This window comes from Clinocottus analis, unplaced genomic scaffold (genome assembly GCF_023055335.1).
Source record: "Clinocottus analis isolate CAN_PGR_092001 unplaced genomic scaffold, fCliAna1.0.p SCAF_5, whole genome shotgun sequence".
Lineage (NCBI taxonomy): Eukaryota > Metazoa > Chordata > Actinopteri > Perciformes > Cottidae > Clinocottus > Clinocottus analis.
In genome coordinates this window covers 5,084,450-5,110,304 of record NW_027176207.1, presented here as the reverse complement: position 1 = coordinate 5,110,304, position 25,855 = coordinate 5,084,450, and the positions used below count along the sequence as shown (strand labels likewise).

General features: G+C 44.3%; 1 protein-coding gene across 1 annotated transcript in view; it reads right to left on the bottom strand.

Annotated features, from left to right (window-relative positions):
- The window catches only part of pknox2 (pbx/knotted 1 homeobox 2), a 93,118-nt gene that overhangs the window by 33,761 nt on the left and 33,502 nt on the right, over positions 1-25,855 (bottom strand). Inside the window, exon 3 of the mRNA XM_068600897.1 lies at positions 1,252-1,358. Coding sequence (XP_068456998.1) covers positions 1,252-1,338 — 87 coding nt within the window. The 5' untranslated portion in view covers positions 1,339-1,358. The remainder of the gene's footprint in view (positions 1-1,251; positions 1,359-25,855) is intronic.

Sequence of the window (25,855 nt, the reverse complement as noted above, 5' to 3'; positions counted from 1 at the left end):
CCGAGCGTGCAGACTGCAGCTCGGGAGCTCTCCCACGGCACTAATCCTCCGGGCGAACGCAGACAGAGGTGGTGTGGACGAAGAGGAGGGTTTAGGCGGTCGGGTGAACCCCTCCTCCGCCCCGCTCTCCCCATCCATAGGAGGGTCTGCGGTGTTGGTAATTAAGATGACCTGTTGGTGGCATCACAGGTTGTGTGGGACACGGCAGCCCGGGGCTTGACCTCTTACCCTCGCCCTTTGACATACAGTATGTATCGCTCTGGTCTTAATTATGAAATGAAATTCAACCTGATGGAAAATCATTTAAATATTCCTGTAGAGACTTCTGTTTCAGAGCTGTATTAAAGTCTTATAACAGTGCGGTCAGAGCTTTAAAGGGTTTTAAACCTGAATGAAAACATCCCTCACATCAAAAAATCAAATGTTTTTATTTGACTTGAAGCAAACAATGACCACTTAGAGTAACTTATAAGCACATTAATACAATACAACAATGATTTTAATATATTATGTTATGTTTTTAAGTATGGGAATTACAATACGCTATGATTCTGACCAGCAATTATGTAGTATTATAATGCTTGAGCTAATTTTTTTTTTATTATAACATACTTATGTGTTAATTTTATTGTTATAATATTTCTTAGTGCTTTGAAGTATTGTTACATATCAGATTTTAACACATTATATGTACATTTATAATGCATTATACACATGGGAGTCATACAAAATAAGTTGTATGTATATATATATATACATATATATATATACATATATATATATATATATATATATATATATATATATATATATTGTTATGAATACTATCATAGAGTATATATAGTATATAACATGTAATAACTCCCATGAACACATTCCTAGACCGTAAAAAAAAAAAAACCCTAAAAAATTAGCCCTGCATATAGATAATCATGACTAAATGAGCAATGATTCACGTTAAAGTTTCGGGGGAATCAGATTAATGGTAATCTCCTTAAATTAATGGTTTGTTATCAGACAAGGATTCTGACTTTAACTTGAGTCTAACTGGTGAACAACAGTATATAAAATAACCTGTTTCCACTTCAACGGGTGTAAAGAGCACAAATAACACGCGGAGATCGACCCGAACAATCAAGACTGTTCGAACTTTGACAGAAATCCCCTAAATCTGTTTTGGACCCCATCCCTCCCTGTGAGAGCCTGACACATCTCGCTCTGGCCTTTAAACGTTGTGCCGCAGCCTCTGACCTGTTGGCTCTCCTGGTACGATGGTGGAGGAACGCTCTGGGTGGCCATCATTGTCACTGCAGGTGCTGGGGACGCATGTTGCATCATGGGATAGCTTCACATTTAGACTGGGGAGGAGACAAAAAAGAAGGGCCACATTAATCCAGTGCAAGCAGTGACTGTGAAGTCTATCACGGCAGCAGCCACCAGGCGCTGCCGCGATTGAGTAATAACTGTCACTCTTCTCGTCACCCTTCTCCCTTTACTAAACGCATCGCTTTGCTCCGTCTCCGCCGCACGGAGCCGACACTCAGCCGACGCCATGCAACAAGACTGAGCGATGCCGAGCGGAGAGAAAACAAAGCAGACCAATCACGGAACCCTTTCTTACAGAAAGACTTTACCAAACAGCGGGCTCGTAATGACGCTGCAAACAAACCCGACCACTTGTTTACCAATTACCGACCGCCATGCTTGTTGACTAATTACAGTACAGCTGGCTTTAGAGCAGAGCGTCGCGGTGGAGTCACCTTGGTCGGCGCTACGTGTTGGCTGCCGATGTTGTTGTTGCGCCGCAACCGAGCCAATCAAGAGGGCTAATTAGGGCTCTTGTTGGCGGGATAATTGCTATTGGGCCGGGGCCCCACAGGGCTGAGGGCGGTACCCTGTGGAACACCGCTGTAACCGTCGTGCCCACCCCCACTGACGGAGCTAATTGGTTCAGGGGTATGTTACACACCCACACCCACACACACACACACACTCACACGGACCCCCTGCCATCGCCCCAATCCTACTATAGGCGAGTTCAGCGGGGGTTCCATCCTGAAGCTACTTATAACCTATGTGTAAACGCTGCATGGCAATGTGCTGGAAATTAACTGTTTGACCTGAGGGGGGTTGGATAAATGTTAAGGGGTAAACTTAATAAAAACCTTTTATTCATCAACATAGACCGTTTGAACCTTTTCTTAAAGACGCCTGTAAACCGGGACATCGCGGTCCAAATGTTGGCCGGGCACCTTTGAGCTTCTGAACGTATTGGAGATATCACTGAGCCTTGTGTGGCCAAGAGGCCGGCAGCGCTCACAATGGGCCGTTGCCCTCGGACTGCAGGGTATTGACGTGGAGGGACACGCTCGGCTGTGAACGGGTGAAACGCAACTGGAACATCCGGGAGAAATCTCTGAGCCGGCCGCAGCAACGGTTCAGAGCTACCGCTTCAGGAAATAAAGACGCGCAGTAAATCTGCCGGACCATTAAAGCCCAGGATTTGTGACAAGGTGGTGAGTTATGGATGAAAGAGGACTTTAATAATCCAACAATAGCCATTCAAGGATCTCAGAAACACTATAAAAAGGAAGATCATTTACTGATATCGCACAAAATGAAATATACCATAAAGTACTCACTACACGAATACCACAGGAACAGTAATGTGTGTGTGTGTGTGTTTGACTCTGGCAGAAATGAGCAGGACTACACAGCGGCGTGCAATATGATGATATTAGATCATGAAGGATCAAAAATATCTCTCCTCCTTTACAGAGATCATCACAATGTGCTGTATCAGTTACAGCTCCATGGCTGCAGTGTTTCCCCAGCACACAGCAGCATACAGCACTGCTGCTAAATGATTAGCGCCGCTGCTATATTAAAATTCCCCCCGAATGCAATGAACTCTCCATCTCTCCCTCTCCTCCAAGCCGTCTGTAACGAGCGAGGAGTATAGATGGAATAACCCGAGACATTGGCACCGCTGAGAGAGGAGTCAGGTGATTGTGGATATGTTGACGCATCCTGTGTACTTGTGTTTTCAACTCAGCGAGAACAGAGACGTTCAAACTGATCCTCATTGCTCGCTGCTGCGTTTTATCTGTGAAGTAAAAAGAAAAGAGAGTCTTTTAGACGCTACATTGTTTGTCAGCACATATTGGCCTTGTGTGCTTCTGATTAATTTGTCAGGCAGTTAACACAGCAGTCATGATGTCGTTGTCGTGAAAATGGAAAAAGGAGGAACAGGACAATGAAAGAGATTTTCTTTTTCGATAAGTGCTGTATGATGGATCTAATTATTATAAAGAGTGCTTCATGTGGATATGGAATAATAACGGACAAATATTTAAATAAACTTTAAAAAAAAACAAATGTTTGCAATTCAGGGAATTAGTTTGGTCGTACTGTTCAGTAACTTACAAAATAGTCTTGACATCGAACAGAACTATGATACGGTCGTGGGTCCTGATCCTGCGCCTCTTAGTTTCACACAAGTGCGTGTTGAGGCCAGAGCTCCTCCAACAACTAGACTGTTTGAGTAGTGTTCAGGCTCCTGCTGCCAAACAGGAAGAGAAGCAAACATCCCTCTCTTTAGACTCAGAACAATACGTGACAGACGTTCCCCGCCGCCGACCTCCATCCACTGAGACTCCGGCTCTGGCAAACGCCTCTGACTTCCCTGTCGGAGACGAGACAACTGGCTGAAGCCGCTTCTCCGCTGAGTGGCACCTGAACGCACCGCGGCCGCCAACACGGTGATGTTACTGCTGGTTCAGTTTCATCTCTGGCACGTTGTAAATTGTGGTTTTAGCTGCAAATCTGCATGTTTTATCCCGTCATACTGTGCTCTGGCGCGTGCTGCGTACACACGTGTGTGTGTGTGTGTGTGTGTGTGCGCGTGACTGTTTGCACGGTGTGTGTTCACGCTTGTTGGTGTGCCATGTGCATGTCTCCGCGAGTCATTTCGGTGTACTGATTGCGTCTCCTGGTTTCTGTTCTCATTCCAACCGGTATCAGCTGAGAGGCATCTTCTCTGTTATCAGCCCTCATTTTAATTGCAAATGCAGAGAGCGTGTTAGTGATTAAATGGAAAATTGCACATTAATTGATGAGACTGAAGATAAAGCAATTCCAATTACTGCACTGTATTTTAGGCAGCCTCTCAGGTTTCGCCCAGCCCTCCAAGGAACGGGCCACCAAACGCCAAATTTGAGCAGGCAGTCGTGCGTCCATAAATACTGTACGCACACACGGGGACATAACATGAGAACCAACACACGCAGCGGCCGCTGAAGCGTGAATGTACGTAGAAGAACGCTGCAAAAACACCAACAGACAAGACGTTTAATTTAACGGTGAAATGAAACGCGCAGAAAGAAAAAAAAATCTCGCCCCACGAAACTGGAAGTCCGCCTGGCAGCCGCTCCCTCCGAACTCGTCGCCGGCGCCGTACGCTCACACAATAAGTGAAGAAATTCATTTTGAGGACACATGACATGTTTGTTCCTCAACAAAGGCCTTTGAATTATTACAGAGTTCATAATGCATATCAATTGAAAAGTGCCTGTAGTCGCAATCAAAATTCAAAAGCAAGCATAAAATGGAAAATGAGAAGTAGGCATAAAATTATTCCAACAAACATCAAAGGGTTGCGCGACTTTGGATTGGAGGCAGTGGGACCCTTTCATCGGATTCTGTGTCTATTCAGCATTCAATTTTCCGACGATTCTCCGGCATGGAATGGCCCTCTGCTGTATTGATGTCAGGTTAGTCAGTGGCAGAGCTGCAGTTTCACCCCGTTTACCACTGGCGCCGGGATGAAAATCCATATCTGGTCACGTATGATGTGATCACTGCCTCTGGCCGCCACACTTCAACTGTGTCCAAAGCTTTTCCTTGTCTGCTTTGGTTTGAGGGTGAATTCATTGTACGGTGCTGAACTTCTATCAAATGTGGGATGGGAAATGCTTCCTGCTATGCGCCACGCTGATGAAAAGAGAGCTGATGCTCCTCGCGACTGACTGTCAACGCACAGGGAGAGCCAGCTGGTGACCCGGCAGGGTTTTTAACACCCAATCATTACAAGCGGACTTGTAGACAAAGATGTGACCCTCCTTCATGGGGAATTATCAACACGTTGTGAAATTAGACTAAGGAGCAAGAGGTGCCGGGTCGACTGAGACACACAGGTAGATCCAGGCCTCACACAGGAAACTGTAAAAAAAAATAAAAAAAACATGTTGGTGAGCTGGCTGTTTGATGCCTGTGAGACGGGGATGTTCTGATTTGTAAAGCGCTTTTGAACACAACTTAACTCAAAGATGGAGGACTGAAGGGCGAGGCATTTAGTATCATGAGGGTTTAGGACCCTGATGGCAGAATGAACATACAATTACCACCAACACAGCGGTTCCTTATTTCCATCATCGCCTCTTCATTTCATGCCATTCGATACTTGGGTGAATTTCTCATGGTCACAATTGGAATTCTTGAGTTATGGCAAAAAGAAAAATGCTCACAAAGGTCACACAGACCTTTTTGAGTTTGAAGAAATCCCTGTCCAGCTCTTCCTGAGATATTTCATTCTCTGGACTGGGACAGGAAGACGTAGCAGGGCAGAAGGGGGACAGACAGGACAACCCAGAAACATCACAGCCTCCAGCGCAAATGTTTAGAAGACGTGTGTTTAATAAGGGAGTGGGGGTGAGCGGGGGGGGGGGGGGTCTCAGGGGGTCTGAGTGTCTGATTGACACTTCAGAGCCCCTGAAAGCCTTAATCACTACATTTTGGGGGGCCCTTCGATTGCCACCGGGTGCTTCGTACTAATGGTTGCCATCGTCACACAGCTGAGTTTGTTGGTAGTGTAATTAGTTCTGCCAATATTTGGCCATAATCCTAAAATACTTAAACAGCCAAATGGTGCCCCTTGTGGCGGTGCCAGGCGAAGACCAGCAGAGTTATGACGTGTCATCCTGGAGGAGAACATTGTCATCTTGCTTCATATTTCATGGCAATGCCAAAACATTTCTCTCAAACCCACGCAGCGTGACGCTTCAAGGGAGGGATGATGAGCGTTCTTTGTCTGGGAACCCTGATGGATCATTTCAACTCGCGTGTCATATTTCTGGATCAAAGTGGATGTGAATGTCTGTTGTGTCATAATTTGTCTGGCTCACTATTTTTCCTTTCTTTGATTTATTCAGTCAGGTTTCCTGTTTACTGTTTGGGACGTGTCCCTATTAATATCCAGTGAACATTGAATTCTTCCTAGCAATAATTCTGCTTTAATACAGCCGTCAATTAGTGATAGAAGGAGATAAACCAAAAGGTAGAATTCTGTCAACTACGACGGAGTATTCGAGGCACTGTCAGAAAAAGTGTTAATCGGTGATTTCGAGCAGTAAGTCCTAATATTATAACAGCATGTGTTATAATATGATATATGAGTCCCTCCAAGCCGATAGACACCTGTCTCCAGACTCCAGGGTCCCATTGAAACGCTTTGGCAGCAGCTGTGAGCGGCTCTTCATCGGAGGTGGTGAAGTTACATGTGTGGACAATGGAGGGAGGAAGAGCAACTCTCAACGGTGGGTCACCCGGAGACCAGAACCCCAAACGGGCTCTGTGCCTGTCAGACGGGCTGGAGGGAATAATGTGACACTCGGCACAGTCGACCATGGAGGGGGTCATTTTTATTCTAGAAAGATTACCACTTTTTTATGACGGATTTTTTTGTTTCCCAAAATATTATGATTTCTCAGAGAACAGATAAATATGGGATGTGTATTTAACGTGCAGAAAGTTATGAAATCTTTCTGAAAGTATGTTTTTATGTCAGCACGTGTGTTCACTCAGCAGAGATAACGTCACATGAGAAAAGTTGATCTATGGTGGAATACATCCTACTAAGTAAGAGCCTTACTCAATTAATTCCATTATGTTCTAATATTTTGTCACCTTTTTTGTATTTTTGCTTTCCATGAAATAAGATATTTCCACCATAAATTGATGCATAACGAGAATGCAGACAATATTTTGGGTTTTATATATTTTGAGTTGTTCGATCTAATGGTTTAATTGTATTAATGAATCCTGTTTACTTTGTCTGTAACCAAGCTCTTCCTCAGACGCTCTTCATCTAAATCTTCATGCTGTTTTCAGCTCACTGGTAAAAGCCTCTCAATCACACAATAGTCCATTTGCTCTCATTAACCACAGCTTGGAGAAAAAAAGTGTGAAATAATTTCACAAAGACCGTCTGTAATTCAGAGAAAAATTAGCCTATTTATTACCCACAATGCCAATTCCTTAAAATCCCAAACAACAACAGTGCGAAGGCTTGTCTGACTTCGTGATCAATTGGATCCGCTTCTCAGAATCCTGAAGCTTTTTCATGAATATTATCTCATCACAGTGTCTCCACCCGAGGCGAGATTCACTCTCCCTGTTGAAGCCGTGACGGATTGCAGCACCCATTCTGATCCCAGATCTGGTATCACATGTACACGCATGAGAGGGGGGCGAGAGGAGGAGGGGGGGGGGGGGGGGGTGTGAACAGCCTCTCCACACATCCTCCCATCAAAATCTCATTTAATCTGCCCTGTTTGAGTTTGTTGGTTAAGAGGTTGACCCGCGAATGCAATGAATAACATTTGGAAGTGCGGTGTGTCACCTTGGTCAGATATTATGCATCTCGATGCCCATGCGAGAGGGGAAGATGAATAAATAAATCAGCTGTTTCTGAATATGAGCAGGATCTAATCATGGCCTTATTGTCAGGCCTGATTTACAATGCAAACACCGGGAGGAGAGGCCTTGATGGCGCTGGGTAAAATGGTGGAGGGAAGGGGGCGCTGGTAATGAGATTGGGGTAGGGGCGGGGAGGGGCTGAGTACACATGCGGTGTCCGACTCGGAAAACACACAGATCAGAGCGCAAATACCCCACAACACACACACACACACACACACACACAGACAGACAAACACACACACTTGGGAATGGGCATGCATGCAAACAGAGGCATGTATATTAATGCACGAATGCCAACATTAAACACAGAGAGCAAAGCTTCAACTAGTGTCATCCTGAGGGCAACATCACACACACACACACACACACACATACAGGTCTAGCACACATACATCCAGACACACAAACACACACACACACACACACACACACTCGAGGTGCATACACAGCCGGAGGCGAAGAAAGTCTCACTAGTGGTCTTGGGGCTTCAACCCCCGACCCCCCCAGGCTAGAGCGAGCTTCACACATAGTGCAGTCAGGACCTGGTCCACACTCCCAGACCACCTCATTAACCTGAGCCAGCAGCCCTCTCTCATCCCCGCTCTCCACCAGCCCGCACTTGCAATGCATGCAGGTATCATTTATTCAGCCGCTCTTCTTGATTGGACCCAGCCCACAAGATAGACGAGGCCCCAACGTGAAGCCGGGTGGAGGACGTTTTTCAGCATTGTTGTGGACATCGTTAGGGCCTCTGCACACCGGGGGCTTCATGAATAAACGGCAGGAAAACTAATCAAAACTATTCCTACCGGCAGTCATGTGAATGTGCGACAGTCGCGACACTTTTTAAATGAAGGGTTTCGTGAGATTCGGGCAGGCTGAGGACCAGAGCAGAGACGCAGTCTGTCTGGGGTGAACCCCATCGTCTGGAAGGCTTTTTATTGAGTCAAGTGGAGTTCCCTTTGGTTAGCATCAGCTAAACAAGACGGGCCACAATTTGGGACAACGAAATATAAGCAGTTTTCTCAATTTCAAAATCCTGTCCTCTTTGTCCCAAAAACAAAACCGAAAGCTTTGCTTAGTTAATCCCTAATAAAACCTTTAATACTGATCCTGGTGATACACTATTCAGAAACACTGTGATGCCCGTAGCCGACATGAACTACGGCTGTTTTTTTTTGCAACGCGCAGCATTGATGTTGCTGAAAGAAAACATTTACAGAGCGACATGAAACCATCCATCGCCGACATGGAACCCGTCGTTCCCGAAAAATAATTATAATGAGCAAATTCATGGCACCCGAAAATAATGATGGAGGCCGTTGTTTTTTGCCGGGGCGCCATGATATGATTCCCGGTGTAGTTCTTGAAGCGCTAACATCGCAGCGCTGTAAGGTCTGTTGTGGAAATGCAAACACACCGAGCAGAAGTGGGCGCTCCTGGTGTGGTCACCACTCGGCCGAGCGTGTTCCCATTTAGATGTAAATCAAGTCACAAAGAGCAGAGCGCCACTCAGCCGTGAACACTCAACGCGACGTTGCGTCCCGTGCTGCGTTCAGGACGGTAGGAACCTCGACACACCCGGCGCCGGGTTGGTCATGGAGCGAGGGGAGGAATTAATGAAATGATCACAAGCGCGAGTCAGCGATAAACAGATTGGAACGCTCCCAATTTGTTGCGGCCTCACAAGGTTAAATCTGCACAAGGTAACTTCACACTCCAGCAGCTCAGCGGAGGGAAACTTGGCGATCACGTTATCAAAACTTGCTTTTAATAAAAGCCAATGCGCTGCGTCACCACTGTCAACATGAAGCCCCGCAGACTTCTCCCTCAAAGGCTTCCTCTGACTCGTCCTTATCAATTTCCAATGACATTTGTATGCTTGAATTTAAATCTATAACCTTTCCAGATTATTCTTTCACACTGAACTTCTTAATGAACGCCCTTCACGTATTCAAATATGCCCAACAGCCATAATGAAGACACAGGGAATTCCCCCGGGTGAGACAGTTTGCGAGATTCATTGCCGTCTCTCTAACTGCTGACAATGTGCTCCAATCTGACTGCAATTCTTGTTTTCTTTGTATTTATGCTAATGTTTGTTTGGATATTATGGATTCCAGTTTGATTGTGTTCCTTCCTGCTTTTTAAAAACGAGATTAGAGTCTCAAGTAAAACGGATAGTGGTAAAACTACAGTACAGTGGAACATTTTTGTAATTCTCCAAGGACAAGTGGTTTGCATGCAAATAACCTTATTAGCATAGCTAAAAGCCCCTTCTCATAATGAGGTGAGGGTTTTTTTTCTGAGGAGGCTAAACATACAAGACAAAGATGAAAGGAATATTCAGGCTGCAGGTAAATGATTGCACCATCTTTAATCATCTGTATCAAGAGGGGCCTGATTTTCAACCTCGTTTTTTTTCACACAAAAAAAGTAAGAAAGCAAAGCAATAAAATTAATATTCATGTCTCTATTCGATTCACGCTTCTTCAATTAAAATCCAGGACTAAACGCATTCAAAACCAAAAATGGGAGAACAATTGTGTTAACAGTTTTCTGCAGTATAAGGATGATTAATTTTGCTTGTTTTCCTTATTTAAAATACATTTACATATCGATTCATACAACTTGGCATTGGGTTAAGATTATGACTGAAATGGGTTTTCTTTTCATCTAAAACATTAATACAACATAGAATGCTTTTGATTCTTTTTCATTGCGCTCTGATGGTCCAACACACATTATTCAGATCATGGGTAAGTCTTTACTTTCAGCGCCCTGCGAGGAGCTACTGGCAGCTAGGGGCGTGGCTTAGTTGTGTGCAAAACAACAATGGAGGTTATCATGACGCATCATTTACTTTTCGTAGCGAAGAAGATGTTTTCGTTCTTCGCTAAGAGTTTGATTGACAGATGGTTCATCCAATCACCCGCCACTTAGTTTTTTGAAAGTGTCTGCCCTTTTCCAATCGAGTGACTGCTTCCCGGATTGCTCTGTGTAATAATCATCTGACGGGTCAGGTTAGGTAAGCAGTGTTTCCTGTCAGTTACATACTCCAGGCTGCATCCTAAAAGATATGGCACTGGCATGCATCAGATAGGATGTGACTACACGTGTGTATCAGATAACGTACTGTATATCAAATAGATATAGGACAATTGATTAAATCAACACGTGCAAGATTGATCGTATGATTCATTCCTGTGTCACATGATTAGCACGAGAATCAATAATCTCCATTGTCAGAACAGAGATGTATTTGACTGTACAGTTAAAATGCCACAACGTCCCAGTGAGCGGTTAATGTGGAAGCAGCTTCTCATTGGCCACAGCTCAGACCTGGCAGCGTGGACTTAGTTTCCTCCCAGCAGGCTGTAGCACGCTCCTCAATCCTCCTACTTAGGAAGTAAGAACAAGAACATGGACCTGCTCCACCACGCACACAACACGTGGCCAACACGCCACCAAACGCTTGTCGGGCCCGCTTCACTGAACTTATTTTTGTTCCAGCTCTGTCGCTGTTAGATTTACACAAACTGGCGCTGCATCATTTCCTAAAACAAACACACACACACACACACACTCCTGGGAAGTGGGTGGGTAGGGTGGGTGGAGCGTGCCAACATTGCACTCCCCTCCACCAGCAAAAATAGCACTGCAACAGCGTCTGTATGGTCCAAAAGGCTCAGAGAAGCACACACCAGAGGATGTCGAGTAGAACGTGGATCTCAAGCCACATTTTTCTTGCCGTTGACAAAATCCAATGAATAGATCCAAACCAGCAGCAAATGTATGTGATGACCGTGAGAGCACTGCAGTTTATTTTGACTCAGTCCCACATACAGTGCTCTGCTGCCGTGGATGCTCACGAGCACATCTCATCAGCAGCTAAATATAGCTCCTGTATAGTCTCTTTTCCCACTGGACACCCACTAATATCTGGCGTTTGTCTTCAGTGGGAAAGGTTATTCCTTCTCAGCACAAATGATTCTGCAGTGGTTGGGTATTAATCAGCTCCATGTATGAAGGTAGATTTGTGTCTTTATTACGTAAACAAAAAAACATGTTTTGTGAGCAAATTTCTTGTTTGTAAGTAAATTATTTGTTATTTTGGTAATGAAACTATAATTTCATTAATCATTAATCTTTGCTTTCAATTAAAAGAAAATTGCTTTAAAAAAAACAACTTGAATTTTGGACGTAGTGGGCGGGGCATGAACTCCTAAATGAGGCAGGAGTTTCTATTGGTGGGCTCGCCTAGGCTCTTAGCAGACACACCCTAAAAGCTGAATTATACTTCTGCAACTACAACTGCGGCTGGCCACGCAGTGGGATTGACGGACTCGCTTTGGTTTATAGTTCCCGTGCGTTGTTCAAACGCCAAAACAGTAGGTGGCGCAACGACCGTTTAGAGTCGACCTGCACACCGACGTTCACGCATATCTCCCGCCAGGAATTCACCTCCATCTGCGTGTCCTCATACTCCGTCAGACGGGTTATATAAATGCTCATATTTGCGGACCTCTTCAACCAAACGTTCTTCAACGGGATCCATTGTTTGTGTTTCTGCTGTGGCTTTTAAAAACAGAGGTATTATGCTATGAAACCGGAAATGCGAGACTCAGAAAGGATGTGGTTAGCGGACCAATCGCAGCCTTGTGGGCTTGCGTTGCTTTGACGGATAGTCAGAAATTTGGGGTGACGCGCGCAAGCACGCAAAATGGCCGATTTGACCACGCAAGGTCGGCCATGCGTGTCTTGCGTGCTTGCGTCTCTGCGTAAAACCCGAGTATAAATCAGCCTTTAGAGGAGGTTATGTGTAGGAGAACATGGAAGTAAGTTGACAATATATTGCTCTGTTTGTCAACATTATTTTAAGTGTGGCAGCACTGTTAATGTTGTGGAGTCTCTTTTTTTAAAGAACGACTTGGAGGGCTGCTGTGTTGACATGCAGCACCGCTTTCTGCCTGCATGTAACGTTGACCCACAGTGGCTAACGTTAGCTGCACCTGATGCATGACTACGTTAGCTAAGTGAGGTTAGCTAACACAGTTATGTTAGCTAACATAGTCATTTTTGCGAAGCGAACCACTTTCTGCCTGCATGTAACGTTATCCCACAGTGGCTAACGTTACACGCACCTGATGCATGACTATGTTAGCTAAGGTTAGCTAACATAGTCATGTTAGCCAACATTGTCATTTTCGCGAACCACTTTCTGCCTGCATATAACGTTAGCCAACGTTTTTGTGCGTCTGTGCACACATCCAACATTTTAGAACGAAACTGGCAGAGGAATCGGAACTCTGAGGAACTTTCGAGAATGACGGTTTGCCGCTAAAGAAACTCCACGCGTACTATACAAGATTCCTCGTCACGATTTTCACGAGCTCACGTCCGTGCTGACCGCCCTTGCGGAAAGTATAACCGAGGTTTTATCCTTCAAGGTTGGAAGGAATGGTAGGTCACATGAGACGACCTGACTGGTCTCCTTTACATCCTCCAGAGGATAAGCGACATTTTCATCAGCACATTCAGGATGTACGGCTTCATTAATTATGTCTTGATTAATGTCACCGGTCCCTTCTGCTGAAATCAAACATGAAGATAAGAACAGCAGCAGATAAGTGAACTGATGTTTTATTGAAGTCGTCCTGTTTTCTCTGCCAGAGAGATGAATGGATGTTTTAGTATGAAATACATAAGTACTCCCGCATGCACCTTGTAATCCATTCAGCTGTCAATGTCTGGGCATTTTGATGTTTCTAGGCGGTGCGTGGCCGAGTGTCTGCGTCCTGAGGACGACACACACACACAGACACACACACCGGAGGAGCATTTCCTCTGCTAAGCTGATAACCATCAGAACACTGAAGGCAGAAAAATTTGAGCTGAAATTGGAACGGCCGAGCTCATGGAGAGGAAATGTAATCTGCAAGAGTTTCCCGCTGAATCCTTTCCAGACACTTTGCTCTGCATCGCTGCTATCCCCCCCTCCCCCCCCCTCCCTCTCCCTCTCCGCCTCCCCTCTTCACGGCCCTCCTCTTCCTCCGCTGTCATTTTGGCTGGTACATACATTGTGCAGCCTATCTGCCATTGCATCTGCGAGCTTCTTCTATTTGAAAAGATACCTCCTTATCACTGGGAGTGAGTGCCATCCGTGTCACTCCGGAGCAACTTTATCTTGTGGTGGACATGACTGACACAGGATGTAGGGTGGCTTATTCGCTTCAACATTTCACTCCACACAGAAGGAATGATACAGTCCAGTGTGTGTGTGTGTGTGTGTGTGTGTGTGTGTGTGTGTGTGTGTGTGTGTGTGTGTGTGTGTGTACACAGCGCACGCTTTAATGCAAAGTGTTGACAGCTCAAACTCCAAATTTCATTTCAACTGTTCCTCACTGAATTCAACAGAGGTACAAGTGTCTGATTGGCTTTACGTTTGAGTGTAAGAAAGTGTTACCGTTCCATGTAACGTTTGCAGTAATCTGACTGACCAGAGCAAGCACAGAGCAGTAACACAGAGAGAGTAACACACTGTGTGTGGATTAGACATGAGCCCATGGAATTAACAGGGTTTGGAAACTGAAACATGACCACCTAAACAATGTAATACAATCACAAACGCAATAACCCTGAGCTGTGCCTTCTTCAGTATGAGTCAGAGAGGTGTTGGTTGTGCTGAAAGTGTCTCACGTCTGTCTCACTGTGCTGTAAATATCACATTTTCATACTTGCTATTGCCAAATTCTTTAAGTATAACACCTTTCTTCTTCTTCTTCTTCTTGTCAGCTGGAGAACCCGAGGCTGTGTATGTATTCCATGCTCAGAACATGTCTGTTCTCTGAAGCTGAGACAAAGATTGTAATGTTTGTCCTGAGGGTGGCGCCACATATTCAGCTCCTCGGCCAAACTCTTTGGCCAAACTGTCTCCTGGAAAGGACATTAGCTCATTTGTTTTGCCCAATGCATGTTGATGGAAACCTAATTGCAGGCTGGATTACGTTGGATGGCAATGTTTCTGTGAGTGAAGGATTGGCCAGGTCCCAGTGAGGAAGAGGAGTGAATGAGCAGGATTTTGTTTGCATCCTAAGTTGGTCGTGTGGTAGGTTGAGTTGAGATCTGGGGGAGATTGTGTTGGGAGAAGTCACGCTATCACTAAGGTCGGGTGAATTTCATGCGATATAATGTACCTGATAAAATACACTTCTCATTGAAATATATTAAAATTTAACAATATGAGGCAAGTTGAAGTACTCTTCTTTTATTTTACCCTATAAAACTTCTCATAAAGTGAAAAACAGGTATCACTGGGAGACCCTGAAAAACGGCTCAAATTTTTTTTTTTTTAAAGATTCAAAATGTAAATGAAGGAGCTATGAACTTGTTATTTGGTGCACATCTTCCTGGGAAATGCAATAAATGCATGTATACATGTATATATATACATGTATACATATATACATATATATATACATATATATACACATGTATATATACGTATATACGTATATATATATACACATATATATATATACATATATATATGTATACATATATATACATACATATATATATATACATATATATATGTATACATATATATACATACATATATATATACATATATATATGTATACATATATATATATACATATATATATGTATACATATATATATATATATACATATATATATGTATACATATATATATATACATATATATGTATATATATATACATATATGTATACATATATATATATACATACATGTATATATATACATATATATATACATACATGTATATATATACGTATATGTATACATATATATATACATATATATATACATATATATATATACATGTATATATATACATATATATGTATACATGTATATATATACGTGTATATATATACATATATATGTATACATGTATATATATACATATATATGTATACATATATATATACACATATATATGTATACATATATATATACATGTATATATATATCTATATGTATATATATACATATATATGTATACATATATATATACACATATATATGTATACATATATATATACATGTATATATATATCTATATGTATACATATATGTATACACATATGTATACACATATATATACATATATGTATATATATATATGTATACACATATATATACACATATATATATATATATATATATATATATATATATATATATATATATATATATATATATATATATATATATATATATATAAAGAGACATTTATTCCCAACCAAAGTGAAACCAAAGTGCTTGTGTTTCCAGAACAAAATCAATGAAAGCTGAATCATAACCATGAATAACATTATCATGCTTCTGCCTTTAAGAGGAGATATTGTCGGGAAAATAAATGTTGTCAGTGAACTAAACTACCTGCCGATTCCTTTTTCGGACCCGTCATATACGCTCATTGGAAACGTTAATAATGTGTTGCTTAAAAAGCCCCTTGAAAGGTATTAATTCATGAAAAAAAACATTTCTAGGAGAACATTTTGTTTACCATGACCCAGTATTTTACCTTCAATAAATACTTAAACTCAGACGTCTTTGAGCTTAGTGAGGTTTACACGTCTACAGCCTCATGAGGTGCCTAAACAGAATCACAAAGTAATATCTATTTCATAATGTAATTGTTTTTCACAAATACACTACATGTATTATAATCATGCTTTCCTATAAGCTTATTTTCTCATTGCACCGCTCCTGTCTCCACGTCTGTCTGCTTCTGGTCTGGTCAGCGAGCTGGTCGACATTAAGAGCTCTCCTCAACGCTCTTTATCCAATCAGATCTCACCTCGGTTTTTCTCTATGTTTCTCTCTTTTCTTTCTCTCCGCCGGGTAAACACATGGTGACGGCCAGCGAGGGGGTTCTGTACTGTGATTCCTCTCAAATACGCCGACTTTCTGTGTGGACTCTGTGTAACACACCGGGGGGCGCGGTGCGCGGCTAACAGCATCTCCTCATGCGCATATTTATGTATACAATATCAGACAGCAGGCTTAGGTAGAAAATGCACGGCCCCCTTTAGAGTTAAGATAGTCTTCATTTCCAAATCATAGACTTGCAAGTATAAATAGGATGAGCATGGAAACACGGCTAATGAACACGTGAAAAAGTCAGTGTGTTCAGGTGTACGTATATGTCTCAGGGAAAGAAAGATTGTATTCACTGAGGTTGTTATAGTTGACATACTTGCTGTAAAACTGTGATTTGAGCTTGGGTTGGAGATATAAAGTGAACAAACTGGTTATTTACTTTGAAGATACAAACTATAGAAGTTAAGGGTCCAACAGGAAATTACCATTACAAATGCAAATACTTCTGTGGGAGTTGACAGATTTCCATCCATCAAAAATGGCTGCAATTTCCAAAGAAATAAATGATGGACGTTTCTAAACAGGTGTTTAGACATGTCTCTGCTCTTGAACAGACCCCCCAATCCCCCATCCACCACCCCCCATCCCCCATCCCCCGGCTGCACGGCTGATGTTGAAGGTGGACTTCCCTTGAACTCCTGTGTAGGTGTGAATTTGCTGGAAATTGGAAAAATGTTCTACTGAACTCAAAGTGGAATATCACTTTAAATGGACACAGGCATCTGCAGAAGGCCCTGTTACACCACATCCCCCCAAAACACATACACACGCACACACACACACACACACACACACACACACACACACACACACACACACACACACACACACACACACACACAACCACCAATACACACACTACACTCCCTCACAATGAGATCAGCAGAAGGAAATATTTGAGGAGAGTGGTGGGGGATTAATGAGAAGGGGATTAGCAGGTGGGTGGCTCTCTGTATGTATATGTGTGTGTGTGTGCGTGTGTGTGTGTGTGTGTGTGTGTGTGTGTGAACAGTGTTAGCCACTTGAGTGTCAGCAGAGAGCTGGTCAGGGGGGGTTAGGGTGCTGAGTTTGTCTTCAAGGCAGGCGGGCAGAGAGCCGCTGTGGGCCAGACAGAAGCAGAGGATGACTGGGCAGACCGGCACGTCCGACAAGTCAGCATCAGGGAGCCCGGACCAGGCTGTGAGGAAAGCAGGGAGTGAAGAGGAAACACCTGGCGACTGGGTCTGCTGGAGGTATTGTTGTGTTGCTGGCAGCCAAACTGCCCACCGTCATATGGAAGGCTTCCTTTGTATTTTGATTCCTGAAAATCCTGCTTATAAGATAGTAAAATAGTAACGTTTAGTGTATGTTACAAGCTGTTTGAATACCATCAAAACTAATCGAGGCCGCTTCATCGTCAATGAATAGTGTATCCTGTAATCTCAGGTGTATATGTTGAACCGATGTCCGGCTTCATTATGAGATTGTGAAGGAAATATGAACCAAGTGCAACATCAATCAAGCTTTATGCTGCACCGACTCAAACTTCAAACCTTCCGCAGCTCCTTGTTTCTATAACTTTCAGCCTGTTAGTTCAAATTTTTGGGCCCATCTGCATCGTCAAAAGTCCGGCTGCGTTGGCGGCTCGATGTTCATGTTTGACAACAATCACCTGGATCATTCTGACACGGAGGAAACACTCTGGATCTGATGGTTATGAGGTACCATCAGATGAAATGAGCTGGCAGGAGAAGTGCAATGGAACCCAACTGAAGCTATCTGGACCAGAAGTCAGGCTGAGGGGAACAAGTAGAAAATGTCTGAAATGTGAACAAAAGGAACGAGTCAAACGGAGCAAAGTGTGGTTGTATTGGTACCGAGTAACTCAGAAGGGAATGCAGGTGCTGTGATGCATTTGACTCCAGAGGACGGTATGTGGGGATATCCTTACACTCGTAGGGTCAAGTAACCCAAGTGTGGAAAAAACAACAGGACGCATCTCCAAGGCCTGAAACTAAGAGCCACACACCTGATGCTGTGGGGACGATGCTCTGCTGCAATCTGATTGGATACTTGTCAATTACCATGGTGCCATTTGCTTGTAATTAAGAGTATTTCCTTTAAAGAAGAGTCTAACTGCGGTCATCATGAACAGTGTTAATTTTCTTCACCACAAATGTAAAAGACTTATTTTATAGACTTAAGTTACATCAATAGACTGAGAAGTGGACTCTTCACCCATCGTTTTGTGGACTGCTATTTGGAGACCTCCAGTTTTGCATTCAGGCAGTCGTCATCTTGGTTTTCGGCCGTCGCCATCTTGTCTTTTTGTAACCAGAAGTGAAACAAGAGGGCGGAGCTAAACGCTGGAGAAGACATTCGTAGGTGAGCCCTTAAAAGTAACTTTCATGAAGTGAAACCACAGTGTGAAAAGGTTAAAGTTGTGAGAGGAAAACACGGACAACTCCCAGACAGGACAACGCCGTGGAAACGACCTGTCAATCACCTTGTAGCCCCGCTCTTAGGCAAACCCTGCTCAATGGTCTATTTAACTTTAAATGGGAGCATAATTTACTAAAACAACGTATACTCACAAAGTGGTTTGTTTAACTTAAAAAAAATGTTACTCCTCATTTTTAGTGCATTTTCCTACAAAAGCCTGCAATACGAGCTCGTTCCATGCATGCAGTCTTTTTAAAATAAACTTCCGTCTTCACAGGAAACAACTCCGTTAGGCTTAAGCAACCAAAACACTACGTTAGGTTCAGGGAAAGATCGTCGTTTGGATTGAAAACTGTGAGAAAACGCATTATGTCAGACTGTTAAATTGTCTAAAGTAAATCTGTGCACTGTAGTTGTCGCCCCACCCTTCTTTTTTCCACCTCAAACGCCACTGAATGAGAAGACCAACTAACGAGGCCAACACCGGTGGTGTTTGCTGCTCTTGGCTGGACGGCCTCTGTTTGTCTTAGTGTCGGGGGGCAAAGAGAGCCAGCAGCCGAATGGAATTCTTGGAAACACCAAACAAACCCATATTAAATTTCCCCTGAAATGCCATGGGGAGAGAGAGAGACGAGGGGCGTGCGGGGTAAGGGAGGACCAACAGAGAGGTGGACAGCAGAGGTATAGGGACACAAGCAGGGGAGGGAGGGAGAGGAGGAGGCCCACGGGGAAAGAAGGGTGGGTTGAGAGCTCCAAATAAAAGGGAAAAGTGGGAGAGAAAGAGGTAGAACGACAGAGAGAGAGGCAGAAAAAAGAGATGTTTAGGGACTGGAGGGCAGACATGGAGAAAGTCGAGAGGGAACTTGAGAGTGTCCCATGCTGCAGGTAGAGGAGTTGTTGGAGGAGAAAAGCGGGTAAGATGGCGGTGTGGTGGAACTTTCAAAGCCACTAGAAGCATGTTTCTGCCCCTCTGAGAGTCTCTCTTGAGTTTCTCCTGGCATTTGTGGGGGAGTGTCAGTGCATATGGTAGCCCAGCTGCTGTATGGCCATCTCAGTGGTTATGCTATATCACTGGTCGTCTGGTTTGAATATCTCTGGAAGCTGAATTTAATCATATAATATATAATAAGCGCATATATCAGCGAGCCCATGTGGTGCGTTTACTGCCACAGAGGGGAAATGGAAGGGATCTGACTCCACTCCACTGGAGGAGGGAACACCTTGCACCTGCATCTCAGCAGACGTTTGACCAGTTTTATCATAAAATGTACAGCATGAAAAAGGAGCAGCAGGCTGGCACACATGTATTCACAGAGCATGCTGATAGATCACCTACAGTTTTACAACCTCCATAATCATACTGAGACGTTAAGCCTCAGTGACACATGCCTTCTACTCATTATATGAGTCATTTCTGTCATATTCACATAATGTGCTGTAATCTCTGTTACGTTGCTTATTCTGGTCACATGACATCTTTTGCTTCTGTCCATCCGGGGAGAGGGATCCTCCTCTGTTGCTCTACCTCAGGTTTCTTCCCTTTTTCCCTGTTAAAGAGGTTTTACTATTTTTATTTGGGGAGTTTTCCCTGATCCAATGTGAGGTCCAGCGACAGGGATCTCAAGCCCTCCGAGGCAAATCTTGTATTTGCGATTTTGGGCTATGCAAAATAAGCTGAATTGAATCGATGATCTAGTTTTCCATCATAGGAACATGCAGCCAATGTGCTGCTAAACAATCAGTCAGACAGCCGGCAGGTAACGCCTAAACGCCTAAACGGTCATCTCAGCAGTGGCGGGCGGTCAGGGCCTGCTAAGCCTCCTCTGCTGGCCTAAACAGAATCACAAAGTTATAGCTTTTTTTGTTTTTCATAATTATTTTTTTCCCTAATAGCTTTTTTTTCCTCATTGCTCAACTCCTGTGTTGCTCTGCGTCACAGCCGGCTGTTCCAGGTCTGCTGGCGCTGCCGCTGGTGAAGGGTTAAGACCGCTCCTCCAGTCACATCTGTTCCTCTATGGAATCGACAGCGGCTTAAAATACACGGCGAGCTTCGCTAGCAGCGTTGTGTGCGTCTGATTCCTCACAGAGACAGCGGTGCGGTGTTAAGCAGCTGAGAAGACTGTATGGCTCAGACGGAGAAGGCGTAGGTAGATGATCCACGGCCTGTCACGTCTTCTCAGACCTGGTTCTGGTTCTCCTGTGCCCCCCTTCTCTCCAGCCGGCCCGGCAATATGTCCCGGGGCTCCAGCAGCATTGAGTTCTCTCTCGCTCTCTTTTGCTCTCTCTCAATAAACAACGTTGTGTTGTGACGTGACTTTGAGAACAGCAGGAAACCCACAAGAATCTGGACACATGTTGAATCAGATTTTTCTAATTGTTCCTTTGCTGTCGAGACGGTCTCAAATCATCGGCGTCACAATACAACTGGCCTGCCGTTCAATTGAAATAAAAAGATGTCGGGGAGCAGTTACTCTTTAAAGGAGGGAGGAGGCCCGCGGGGAAGGAGAAGACGGAGTACTGAAAGATGTATACCCACTGGAGAGACACAAACAATGCTATTTGTCAGCTTTCAAATGGGGAAATAACTCTCCCCGACTATCAGAAACACAAAGGTGCAGGTGCCTCCACATCAAACCCCCCCGAGGAGAAGGTTTGACAGACCAGAGCTGCAGTCCGTGAGCGAGATCAAGGTCTACTTTGAGGTCCGACAGCCTCACATTCTCTCCCCCCTCTCTCTCTCTTTCTCTCTCTCTCTCCGCTGAAGGGACATCTGGAGCGCATTAAGGCACTAAGGACACTGGATCTCCCCAGAGCGCCCGGCTGGATGGGTGGCCCGCCGAGGCCCCCTTTCAGCAGCCCGGCCCGGCCCTACCTGATTGATAGAGGGGAGCCCCACACGCACACTTAACACTCACACACACACACACACACACTAACAAATCCCACACAGTTGACATACAGCGCGGCCATTGAAACGCTGGCGGCGCTGCTAACATGGATTAGTGCGGACACGTGTACTTCCGCCTTTCACCGTGTTTAGTTTGGCCCATCAATCAAGCGTCGGGGACGCGATACACTTCATGTGCTGCACATTCCTACGACGTTAGCCCTCATGGTACCAGTGGAGTCAGAGCTAGCGTGTTGAAGTGCATTGTAATACAAGTTGGAAATCAATAAACACAAAGTGGCTCGCTATTTAATGTGAGTAACAACTCCTGACATATGGAAGTAATAGGGGAACATGAAGACAACTCTGAACTTCCTTAACAACATGCAATTTCCACGATGCCTGAAGACTCTCAAAGCATTCCCCGACACCTCATTCAAGCAAATAAAGATTCAGATCAAAGCCCATCTTGTTTTCAGGACTGTCCCTTTTCATTAGAGCGCGGGATAAACGCATACTATTTTTTTTTCCCCCAGCAGATGCTCCCCATGCGACGGGAAAACACAAACTTTTCTCAAAAAGGAGGAAAGTTCAAAGGACCTCCTCATTCCCAGTAAATTGCTTCGCCTGATTTGCCATTTCAAATAAATTGCGGCGTTGGCCAAAATTTGAAATTCACAGGAAGTCGTCCCCTCAGCCGCACAGAAGAAGTTAATCCATATTTCACGTTTGAATATAAGATGGAAGCGGAAGAGAAAAAGGGGAAGATAGGTAACTCTTTGCCAGGAGATGAGGAGCGGGAGAGGGAGGAGGGGACGAGGGGGTTTGCAGAGAAAGGCGAGAGAATGGGAAGAAACAGGCGCCATTTAGAGTAAATGGCATCCAAAAACCCTCTCCAATTATCTTTGCCTGCCATGCCAGTGAGACTGACTTAATTAAAACGACTTGAGAGGGAGGGGAGAGAGGAAGGAACTGCCAGTGATTGAGGGGGCAGGCGGGCGACGTATCTGCACCGAAACACAAAGCTCAGGCATCGCACAGGCTGTCCACCACTCTCCCTTTTCAATTCCTGACTTCAAAAGAGAATAAAGAAATAATAATAAAAAAAAGAGAGGGGGCCCTCACCATTCTCAGCCATGTAATTGCGCTATTTAAATCCTACATTTTTATCATTGTTAGAATATTCGTTGAGGGGAAAGAGGAATGTACAAAAATGGAGAATAAAACTGTTTTTTCTCATCCGACTCCCCCCCCCTCCATAATCCTTCTGCCTTTTTCTGAGAAAAACCTCTGACAGTGACCTTTTCGCATGAGGTCTGTTTCTATGGAAACAACGTCCAGCCTCTCTATGTTTGGTGTTTTCTTGTCATCGTGCGGCCAAAACTGGCCCACTTGTGACGAAGAGGAAGAAAGCATCACATTTAAAGGTTTGTCTGTGCGTCTTTGTGTTTCATGTTCCTGGTGTGTATCTCCGGTACCGGCCTGGGAGGAGGCAGTAAGATATGAAATCATCGTGCCTTTTTCATGACGGGATTTGGCTTTTTCGCCCCTCCAAGCATCGAGACGTCGTCTGAGAAGCGATCTGATGAGGCACCAGATATTGAGAATCATTATTTATTCTACAAAATCCTTCGGTTACATTGTTAAAAATAAATAAAACAAATAAAAACGTCAGGGTGAAGTAACTTCATAGTATTTTCCATGAGGCCTTATCTCAACATTAGCAATTCATTTGAAGTTGCGCAATGCGAGTCCCACCGGTGTTGGGCTGTACTCTCTGCATCGAGAGCAAACTACTTTGTGCTTCTTTCAAACGTGTCACAGGGCTTTTATTTTGAAAAGTTGCTGCAAATCCAAATTACTCTACTGGCCGGTTGTCAAATGTTACTGTAGCTGTAAGGTAGGATTTTAAGTGTCTCATAATAAAGTTGTTCAAGTATCACAAATTTCAAATAACAGCATCACGAGCATACAACACTATACCAGAGGAGGTGAAAGTGAGCGAGGTTCAGGCGGAGTTATTGCGTGTATTAAATATGTGCATACATTTACATCTAAATACGAGAGAATTTAGAGCTAAACCGCACTGCTTTCCAAATACTTTTGTAACTCAGTGTACTTTAAGAAGACATGGCAGTAAACTGAGATTCCACCAAACTGTGTGCTGGTGAAGTCAAGTGGAGCTCGTCCCTGCGAACACACACACACACACACATTCACACTCACAGTCCCCTCACACCTTGATCAGCCAATACACAGCGAACACCTGTTACTGTGCTTTTGTCTTGTGAACTTATTGTAAGAGACTGTGCAGGATATTTCTCACAGACACAACACAAACTCCGGCTGTTCCATCAAATGTGTTTGCGCAGAAGGTAGGTGGGCGCTTTAATTTGAAGTTTAAGTGTGAGAATACACTGTGGACGATAATTGCCAGGAATCGAGCAACCGCTGCATCGCATTGGCTGGAAAGAGTGAAGGAAAGGCAGCTTGGATGAAAGTCAGAGTAAAAAAAACACAACAACTCTAAAACAACTCTAAAACAGTATTGGAATGACTTGTTGATGCATTTGGGAGAAGACAAGAAAAGTTAATGTATTTTCAAGATGTTGGAAAAGATGACATTTAACAAACACAAAAAGTCTGCTCCTTGAAAACAAACTGCTTCTTTCTGTTAGTCAATCAAGTTTTCTTTCAAAATAAAAGCAGTACTGCATTTGATTTGAAGCCGTCTGAGAGGTTCGGAGCGTGAAGGTGAGAGAGGGAGAGAGAGAGAGAGAGAGAGAGAGAGAGAGAGAGAGAGAGAGAGAGAGAGAGAGAGAGAGAGAGAGAGAGAGAGAGAGAAAGCTGAGTTAGCATGACAACCAGTATTTTGATGGGGCCAAAGCCAAGTATCTCCACATATCCACTTTCCCTCTCGCCCATTCATCCCCTGTCCTCCCCTCTTTTCCATCTCCAGAGACCCCCCCCCCTCCTCCTCCCATCTTCCTTCTCATTCCCGCCATTGCTCGCTCCTCTTTCTTTCCAAATCCACGTTCTCCTCTTTTCACTGATCCCCCCCCCCCCCCTCCTCTCCTCCTTTCCCTTTCTTGCCCCGCTCAGAGAGCTCCACATTCCCCTGCGCTGAGCTTAGAGAGCAGTTAGAGGAAAAGAAGGAGAGACAGAATGTGAATCGGGTCAGTCTGGTGCGACTGTGGCTGTTTGTTGGTAAAGGTGGTGCTTTGTCTCAGTGGCAGAAGAGATGCAGATAAAATGGGGATCGACTCTGTGGCCTTAACCTCCAGTGCTCTGCTTTTCACTGGCCAGATTGTTCTCCCCCCCTCCCTCCCCCCACACACACACACTATACACACACACACATATACACACAAACACACACCACCACCGTCTCAGCTCCAGTTGCCAGGGAGACCGCCATACCTCTGGCTCTGGCCCAAGAGGTTTGGGACTGTTTTTCAACCCCCCCCCCTTCAACTCCCACCCCCCAAAAAAAAAAGAAAAAAAAAAAAGCGCAGAAGAGATGGCAGCTGTAGGACAGCTGTTCCTACCAGGCCCGAGTCTTAAACCGCAACCATCGTCCCGCCACCAGCCTGGACGGCATTTTAGGGGACAGAAACCGCCCGCAGCCCAGATGAGTAGACACATCTGCCTCCTCAGCCGAGTCCTCACAAGCGTCCACGGGAAAGGATCGCACGGCGCAATCAAGACCCGACGGAGCGTTCTGTGAATGTTAATATACTCTTCTGCGCTCAGCTCTTCTGTGCACATGTTTGTTTATTTCCTTTGCTTCAGCGACTCACCGTCATGGGACCTAAATAACAGTATCGCTCTCGTTGTATTAAAGGAGGACGTAC